Genomic DNA, 9,649 nt, shown 5'->3' on the forward strand with positions numbered 1-9,649 from the left:
TAACCTCTGGACTTGGAAATGTATACAATTATTTTAATATACGGCCACTCCTACGATGTTTTTAAAAAGTCTAATAAAAAACAGCCTTGCCAATACAGAAGCAGTTATAAAAAAACCTTACAGGGGGCCTTTGAGTCAAAAAGGTTGAGAACCACTGCTCTAGACCAAACGGAGCTATCCAAGCAGGGCCAGCATTTAGAATGCAATTACTAATTCCAAATCTTTCCTGAGGACGGATGATACACTGAATACGTCAGCTCCCCTATACAAATATTATGATCCGTCTGATGAGAGCCAGGGCTCCAGTCTGGATGGCTAATAAATTAGAAGCACGCTTCTAGTTTACTCATCAGAGCTAATGAGGCTGATAAAATTACCTTGAGGATCATAATTACAGGCTAGTGGCAGAAGCGCTAGCACCATATCTGCAACACTCGCACACACACAGGAAGAGAGCAAACAGCTCAGCGCAGTGGCCGCCACTGGACAAGCAGAGTTTGACCTTTATAATAAACCGCACGTCAGATAAGTGTGTAATGTATGCTTTTAATTAAACAATTAAACCGCGTTGCATTACACTGAAAGCTTGCGATGCCACCCGTGTGCGTCGCATTAGCACACTTTCCACTGAAAACACACACACAAAAAAAACCCGCTAAAGTACACTCCATTTTCAAATCCATTGTGTTAGTGACCTGCGCTTAGCTGGCCTTGATCAAGCAAATACGTAAATGCCATTCAGTTATGTACTGAAAGACATACAAGCGTGCGCATGCGTGAGGTTAGCGAGGGTGCATTTGAGGTTTTGAAATACCAAACAAGTCGAACCCCACCATCCTTTATCCCTTCAATTTCATCAGACGGCTCATATACATTAAGCACTTGATCAGTAATGGCATCTTTTGATGGACACGGGCGGCGTGGACGCCAGAGAATTTCATTTCATCAGCCATTCACAGGACGAATTGTTTTACTTATGAATATTAATGTACGCCTAATTTGAGGCTGTTGTTAATGCTTGTCGCTAGGAGCTGGGCAAATCAGGTCCCATTCCTGTTAAAACCATGTATTAGACACCCCCCTGACACTAAGCCCTCGCCTTTGATTCTTAATTGCAGGAGTGCGAGCATTTGCAGGAGATGGGGCGCAAAGCTTTAATTAACTCTAATATCACACGTATTCAGTCTCGACTGTCACCCGCATCACGCGTGGCGTTCTGCACCAATATCCTCCTCGGCTAGAGAGAGACGGTGTTCCAAGTTCATGATCACAATTTCATGCATCTTAAATTGGGGATGGATGGCCTGTAAGCAGTGGCATGATATTAAATGCGAGTAAATTATTTTAACGCATTTTACTAAAATCCATATTAAATGATGGCTGTGTAAACGGCCGTTTTACAGCACGAGCGATGATGGGGACAACAATTACGAGCTGCGAACGAGAAGGAAACCGACTGGAAGTTTGGGATAAACCGGGCATTTCGGTTATTGTGACCATTTCGGCATAAATGGGCTTTTCCATTTAACGTTTTTGGGTTTCACAATTCACATGCACGCATCTGAGAGAATCGAGCATGAAGACAGCTGATGTAAATAAAACTACAATAAAGCTCTGGAATAGTTTAGGGCACATAAGAAACTTCATTAAGATTTATTAAAGAACTCATTTTAAAAGTCAAATAGGTTATACAATAAATAAGCACATCCATTTGTAAGCATCTCTCAAGAGAACTTTTAAAACTTCTTAAAACATTCATTCTGTAGGTTTTTCAAACAGTTAAGTCATATTTAAACACCATGTAAAAGACACCTTTGAACAGACTATATTTCTTAGATAAAGTTAAATGAGGGACACTTTTAATTGAACTAGGTTAGAGGGCTTAAAAAAAAAAGAGAATAAAACCAATAATCCATGCCTTTCCAGCACACAAGATCCTCTGCTCTCTCAAGAGAACTTTTAAAACTTCTTAAAACATTCATTCTGTAGGTTTTTCAAACAGTTAAGTCATATTTAAACACCATGTAAAAGACACCTTTGAACAGACTATATTTCTTAGATAAAGTTAAATGAGGGACACTTTTAATTGAACTAGGTTAGAGGGCTTAAAAAAAAAAGAGAGAATAAAACCAATAATCCATGCCTTTCCAGCACACAAGATCCTCTGCCGTCTAATCTCCAGCTTGATTTAGCATTCTCAGGAATATAAAATAAGAACGGAAAACTCTGCCTGTGCAAATGCATGTGAGCTCATAGTGCCCCCTTCAGGTCACTGCAAGCACTGCGTCTTCAAGACCTCTAGATTTAGCAAGTCAATTCTTATCATTTTTTTAGGGGGTTAGGGTTAAATTAAGATTCTACACAGATTTTTGGATCACAGTCAAGTAGCGCGTTTCAGCCAGCCTTGGGCATCTGTTTGTTTATCTGCTAATATAAGTTATGGTTTATGTCTGAACAAGTGAGGGGGTGGAAGACGACAATAAAAGAAATATTTTTGAACAATTATTCAAACTAGCCCACGCATTTAAAGAAAAGGCAAAAGAAGCATATAGGACCAATATGTTGAAAACTTAAAGCAAATGAACAGAACTAGTATTAGCTTAAATCAAATAAGAAGTGAAAATAACTACAAAAGAAAAGTGTTTAAACGGAACATTATTTTGCTCCAAGAACTCTAACTCACTGAATCACCTGGCATAATTGTTATACTAATCCCACTTATTTTTAAACCATCTAATGTCACCTGGAGAAATCTGGACTTCAACACGCTACAGCAGAACTTCTGGATCACTTCACTCCAGCAGCTCTCAAGTTCACTATCCCATTGAAGCTTTTTTACTTCTCCGTCTAAATAACTTTGAGAAGGACGACTTGCGTTTGTTTTTAAACTTCGGAAGACCTGCATCAAGAAAAAAAAGAAAAAAGACAGTTCGAAGGAATGTTAAAAGTTAAAAATGTCAAGTCTACGCTCAGCTTGAAGCAGCAAAGAACAAGATAAAAATGACAACTTCTCACCCAGTCTTTGCATCATCTCATTCAACTGTTGATCTTCCTCCTCCTCCCTTAAAATGTGACACATTACATTCACAAATGTGCTTTCGCAAATTTTGCATGCAAGTGAAAATTGACCACATTTAAAAGTATGGTATTTGACATGGAGAGTGAAAGGTGGTGTGGTTTCCTCAGGACTTACCTTATCCTGTCCTCCTCCAGCCCTTCAACAATGGCGTTCCTGTCATTCACTATCTTCATCAGTCTGTTCAATAGCTCGGTTTCCCTCTTCTTCTCATCCAAAGTCTTGACATGTTCTAATATGCAAACACACATTTTATGGCTTTTCCTCAGCTGTTATAAAGAGTACAAGTGCAAAATGAACTAATACCTCTATTACATTTACCCTTTATTATAGAATAGGATTCAAAGTTGACATTTTTCAATTTCACTTTGCATCACTTCACACATCCTGTTAAATCACAATGCCTAATTATTAAAATCATTACTGATGATTTGAAGCACGGACATGTCCGAGAATTGCTTCCATGCGTCACAAGAGATCTAAGAATAAGCTTCATTTATAATTGGTGCCAATTTCTAAATGCAGACTTACCATAGCAACCAAAAGAGTAAAGATATACCCCACAAGGCAAAAACAAAAAGCTGCTTATTGCAATTTGTAGAATAAGTTTTTTTTTTTTTAAATAAATTAAAAGAAAAATCTTTAAACAAATCATGCCCTACAATTTCACTTTAGAAACTTTTTTCCATTTAGAAAAGGCAACATTTGCACTGAAAGATTCATCTCGGAAAAAATTCATTTTATAGACATTAGCTGGGTTTCCATCCAAAGTTGCAAATTTAACTTATGCATAAAACGTTTGCGAATCAGTACCATTTTCATCCGACAAATCAAAGAAGAAAAAAAAAAAGTAACTTTCTGATAAACTGGCAATAAATATCAATAACAAAAGTAGGAGAAGCCACTGAATATAATAATTTTTATACTTCAGATTTTGGTAGCCCGAAAATTTATATAACTAGCCCAAATAAAAAAAATACCTTTTTTTTTTTTTTTTTAAAAAAAAAAAAAAATAAAAAAAGATTTAAAAAATAAGAAAAATAAAAAAAAAAAAAAAAAAAAAAAAAAAAAAAAAAGTAACTTTCTGATAAACTGGCAATAAATATCAATAACAAAAGTAGGAGAAGCCACTGAATATAATAATTTTTATATAGGCTATAATAAATTACTTGCGCCCCAGAGAGAGCAGACGAAATAAATGCGGTCAATGCTTTCAGAGGGAGGCAGTTATAAAGAAGTACTTTGACAACAGACTTTGCTAAGGCATTTCAGAATAACCATAACATTTCAGATGCTGTGCAACGAGATCGGTCCGCTGGTTTAGTCAGGTTATGCCCTCCCATAGTGCGGTCATATTTATTTGGCAGATGCATTTCAATGTCCCATTCTTCGCATTAACTCTTTTCACACAAGTCAAAAACCACCTTAAGCGGGTGTAAACTTTTTGCGAATTAAGGGATTTTCATTCTAAATTTTGCATCTCCGTCACTTATTTCTTATGCGATACTACAAAATGCGCATAAAAACAGGAAACATAGCTATTGATCTCTTCCTCTAAAACAATCGGTCTATCTCTAATGGGAAAAAAGGTGAGCGATATTGATACTACACTAGTAACCCTGGCTAATTTTTACCTGGTTTATTGATCAATCTCCTGAGCTCTCCTTCGACTCCAGGCTGCTGCTCCTCCAGATCTTGTGTTCTTGCTCTGAAAGAGATCGAGACTGCTGTAAGGACCGTTTTAAGAGCGAACATCTAGGTACAATGGCTATTTTTCGCCATTGCATATTTTGTTTTAATATTAAAGTGATAGTTCACCCAAAAATGAAAATTCTGTCATTAATTACTCACCCTCATGTTGTTCTAAAAACCTTTGTTCATCTTCGGAACACAAATTAAGATATTTTTGATGAATTCCCAGAGCTCTCTGACCCTCCCATAGACAGCAAGGGAACTACCACGTTCAAGGTCCAGAAACATAGCAAGGAGATCTGTAAAATAATCCATGTGACATCAGGGGTTCAACCGTAATTATACAAAGCTACGGGAACACTTTGTACGCAAAGAAAACAAAAATAACGACTTTATTCAACAATCTGTCTCCTCCGCGTTGTTTTCTTTGTGCACAAAAAGTGTTCTCATAACTTCGCAAAATTACGGTTGAAGCCCTGATGTCACATGGATTTTAACGATGTCCTTTCTACGTTTCTGGACCTTGATCGTGGTAATTACATTGCCATCTACGGGAGGGTCAGAGAGCTCTTGGATTTCTTCAACAATATCTTAATTTGTTTTCCGAAGATGAATGGAGGTCTTATGGGTTTGGAACGACATGAGGCCGAGTAATTAAATGACCGAATTTTCATATTTGGGTGAACTATCCCTTTAAGCATTCTGAAAATGTTTGCATCCAGAAATAGCAGCTAGACAAAAAGAGAGAAACAGTAGTTGCTGAGTACGGGGATCACTTACATGTACATCAACTCCGATTCCCTCCGTATGTAGCTTTGTTTTTTCCGAATCAGGTTAAACCAGTCCACCATCAAGGGATCCATCAGCAGGTCCCCATGACCCTCTGCAAAACAGTCCAATGTCACTAAGGACACCAAGGTCCTAACTGTCCCATCCATAAGAGACACTCCACCTCGAGCCACAATTTAAAGTGCTCTGGAGACGGGCATCTCCAAATACTCACTTTCAACTTCTATTTGAGCTATGACTGAATTCTATTTGTTTCCTAATAGAGCACTGTAATGCGGTCTAAAAAGCATGTTTTCCATTGACATTGCCTTGAGGTGGTACAAAAAAAAAACAAAAAAAAAAAACATACAAGTACAATCACACGCGCGCGCGCGCACACACACAAACTTATTTTCATCAGGTGGTGGTTTCGGTTTTGGTGGGACCGAGAGGCAGTCAGGTTCTATGAAATCCCACCGGCTGCTAGCATCAGGACAGGTGACTGGAGCAGCGAGTCTGGAGAGGATATTACTGTGCCATGGTGACCTTGAAAAGAGCCAATCAAGTGCCCTTGCCCCATTCAGCTAGCAGCCCCTCATTGCAGGCCACCGCCGCTTCTCCATTTCCATCCCAGCATCCCTCAAGGAGGAGAGGGAGCTTCCCCTGCGCCTCGCCTCATTTGGCCCTGGCAGCTGGAATCGAGAGCCCTTTATTGGCCACAGTCTTCCCCTAAAGGCTACATCCGAATTCCGATTCCCAGGTGGATGGGCTCGGCTAACAGGTTTGGAATGAGTGCACGAATCACGGAACTCAATGAACCACACACACACACATATACACGGGGCTGCTACATGCGGTCTTACACCCCCCCAACACACAACTGCAAATGGATCTCGAATTGGAACATCTGATGTCCCAACAAGCTTTTGTCCTAAACAACTTTGAAAACAATTTTGGACCTTTAAAATTCAATTCAGACTTCAACTTGGAGAAATATTGAATGCTGCTATTACTACTCTAACATCTAATCTCAAACCTTCTTCATAAATGCGAAGCCTCCTCTCCAACTCCACCCCTTCGTTCTCCAGATCGTACAGCTTGTTCTCAATGTCCTGCAACTCTTTTGAGATCTGATCTGGTGTGATGTAGCAAGGCTTCATCTGAAAAGTCAAATAATGTAACCATGAAAACCATGGGTAGGACATCTTTAATTTAGAAAATTATTCCTGAGATTATATATTCGAGATAAGCTTTTGCAATAACTCACAGTAGGCAACTTTGTTTGATGCAGCAAGCCATTTGTAGATGAAATATTTCCATTGTCGCAACCTAAAGTGATAAATACTGCTTTTTAGAGTATATGAAAAGCTGAAGGCTAAATGTGGACAAACATGCAAGAGGTTTCAAATAATTAGTTCATAATATTAATAAAAAAACATTGATGGAGCAACAAGAGTTGTCTGATATGGAGGCTGAAGCATTTTGTGCTGTCAAACAATGGTCACTTTCGTTTTTTCCAGAAGTCAACGGGATATCCTTGGCATTATCTGGAAATCTATCAAAAGCAAACTAACCTTACTACACTGAAAATTGGTGGTGAAACAGTTTTCACTCAGAAATTGCTAGCAAACTTACAGAGCAACGGCAAATAACATTGAATTAAACATAACATTTTGAAGTAGAAACACTGCATTTTGTATATTATAGTTCACATTTACAACATTCAAAAGACGCAAAAGCATAATTTAAAACCAACATACAGTAAGCAGGCCCTCACCTTATATACAGTAGGTGCAAACAAAGCTAAAAGAACGATCATCTGAAACAGTCAGGTTTAGAACCTATGGACAGAAGAATAAGATCATCATAAATGCAAATCCTCCCATGATACAACTGATGATGTGGCCTGGACTTACCCTGCACACCACAGGTCTCTCCCAAACATAAGACAACAGGACTGAATGGCTGGAGAGGGGCAGAGGAACCTGGTGATGGACATGGTCCAATTTGAAAAGAGTAGGTGAAAAAGGCGGGTAAACTTCAGTCAGCATTTGGTATTTGAGAAACAAGTTTGCTCTTAATAGTGATGAGACCAGCTTACCACAGGTACCCTGCTGCTGTTCCCTTCTGGGTTTCGGGGCAACATTGATGGAGCAACAAGAGTTGTCTGATATGGAGGCTGAAGCATTTTGTGCTGTCAAACAATGGTCACTTTCGTTTTTTCCAGAAGTCAACGGGATATCCTTGGCATTATCTGGAAATCTATCAAAAGCAAACTAACCTTACTACACTGAAAATTGGTGGTGAAACAGTTTTCACTCAGAAATTGCTAGCAAACTTACAGAGCAACGGCAAATAACAATGAATTAAACATAACATTTTGAAGTAGAAACACTGCATTTTGTTGCAAAACAGTATATTATAGTTCACATTTACAACATTCAAAAGACGCAAAAGCATCATTTAAAACCAACATACAGTAAGCAGGCCCTCACCTTATATACAGTAGGTGCAAACAAAGCTAAAAGAACGATCATCTGAGGAACTCAAAGTAAGAGCATAGCATTTCAGGGGAGGTTGGTTTAGGCACAGCACTCCTTGGGACTGGTGAGGACTGGGGATAGAGTGAGAGGATGCACTCTGAGGCAGTCAAACACTATGGGGGAGGCAGGAGGCATCCGCCGGCTAGAGGATGGATACATGAAAGGCCCCACTGTCAGTACTCCAGCTCTGAAGAGTCATTGCAGCTCACACCCGAGTGACTCTGCCTGCTTCCCCTCGTGTGGATTAGAAAGCATTAGGGATAACTAGGCTGATCGAACTTACTTGAGTCTTGGTCCATTTGGAGCTGCCTTTGGCTTTGATCTCCAGTCAGTTGGGGCATCACAGCTCTGAACATCTTTGGCTGAAGCCGAGAGAAGAGAAGAAAATTACAGCAAACAAAAAGCACAAGCCACACATTCTCATATTATGCCATTTGAAGCCATGCTGTCAAATAGAAAAGACAAAAATACTACAGGGTGGAAATCAGTCTTCAGATTCAATCTTATTCCTGTGGGCTACATGAAAAACAATGGATGCTGGCCCGTGGCTTAATTTAACTTCTTTCCTGTGTATATTCTCAGCGGCTACTTACTGAGTATGTTTATGGTAATATTTCCCATGCGACCTTTAGAAAGCATTTTTAAAAAAAACTAACACAATCCATGCAAGCAAAGGTCATCTGCGAGTGAACACCACCTTTGGCAGTAGAAAGCAGCTGGGATGGAGGTCTGCTGTGCTCCTTGCTGATGGCACTGAGGTAGAGGGATTCTTTGGAGTTCATGCCTCTACTGCTGATAGCAGGGCTGGTTGAAGTGGCCTGATAGGAGCTCCTTCCCGTTGCAACTCGTCCGTGTAAGTCCTGCCTCCAGCTAGAGACTTCAGCAGAAGTGCATCTGATTTTTAGCCTGGGAGAGATGGTAACAAACATCAAATACATTAAGCATTCGCACTATGATCATACATTTATATTTCTTCTATTGTCGTCATTTGTAAGTGATGACAATAGAATGTAATATGTAGTGTTGAAGGTTTCACCGAGGAGGTTTTGGACACCTCCTTTCACTTTATCATAAATCAGAAAATGCTGTCACAGCAATATTTTTTTAGGAACAAAATGGAATTGACATGTGAACCTCTCTGTAAAAAAAAAAAAAAAAGGAAAGTCTGGTGTATGCAAGTGCTACTGAAGTGGGAATGTTTGGCTCAGTGCATGAGAAAAAATTAATTTGAAACAGCCTTTATAGAAACTTATTGTAATTGTTACTTTTCTTTCCACTATTCACGTTACGGAGGCAAAATAGCCCAAAATCTCCAAATTGACCAGTGCATGTAAAAAGCATAATATTTCATTTGGCTTTAAAAAGAGGTTTTTCTTTAGGTGGTGCTGCCTTAGGAAATGCTCTAAAATTAAAATTGTTTACATGTGATCTTACAGTTGTTCAACCCTATTCACACTGAGGTTGATGACAGTGAAGATTCCATTACCCAGTATATTTACATACACTTGATGCACCAGCTGTACACTGTTTAAAAGTTTGGGGTCACTAAGATTTCTGTATTCCCTCCCCC

General features: G+C 39.1%; 1 protein-coding gene and 1 long non-coding RNA gene across 2 annotated transcripts in view; both read right to left on the reverse strand.

Annotated features, from left to right (window-relative positions):
* Positions 1-1,962: 1,962 nt before the first annotated feature.
* Positions 1,963-9,649, reverse strand: part of micall2a (mical-like 2a) — a 13,257-nt gene continuing 5,570 nt past the window's right edge. The window contains exons 6-15 of the mRNA XM_016267409.1: positions 8,736-8,985; positions 8,363-8,441; positions 7,453-7,521; positions 6,804-6,883; positions 6,573-6,696; positions 5,549-5,651; positions 4,711-4,784; positions 3,194-3,308; positions 3,016-3,062; positions 1,963-2,899 (exon numbers count right to left, since the gene is read on the reverse strand). Of these exons, the coding sequence (XP_016122895.1) occupies positions 2,817-2,899; positions 3,016-3,062; positions 3,194-3,308; positions 4,711-4,784; positions 5,549-5,651; positions 6,573-6,696; positions 6,804-6,883; positions 7,453-7,521; positions 8,363-8,441; positions 8,736-8,985 (1,024 nt within the window). The 3' untranslated portion in view covers positions 1,963-2,816. The remainder of the gene's footprint in view (positions 2,900-3,015; positions 3,063-3,193; positions 3,309-4,710; positions 4,785-5,548; positions 5,652-6,572; positions 6,697-6,803; positions 6,884-7,452; positions 7,522-8,362; positions 8,442-8,735; positions 8,986-9,649) is intronic.
* LOC107581698 (uncharacterized) lies at positions 7,358-9,000 on the reverse strand. The gene is made up of 6 exons (XR_001608856.1): positions 8,777-9,000; positions 8,363-8,441; positions 8,032-8,221; positions 7,638-7,798; positions 7,453-7,521; positions 7,358-7,377 (listed from the first exon to the last, which is right to left on the reverse strand). It is a non-coding gene; the product is annotated as an uncharacterized lncRNA (long non-coding RNA).

The sequence above is a fragment of the Sinocyclocheilus grahami genome, unplaced genomic scaffold (genome assembly GCF_001515645.1).
Source record: "Sinocyclocheilus grahami isolate Dianchi unplaced genomic scaffold, SAMN03320097.WGS_v1.1 scaffold37.1, whole genome shotgun sequence".
Lineage (NCBI taxonomy): Eukaryota > Metazoa > Chordata > Actinopteri > Cypriniformes > Cyprinidae > Sinocyclocheilus > Sinocyclocheilus grahami.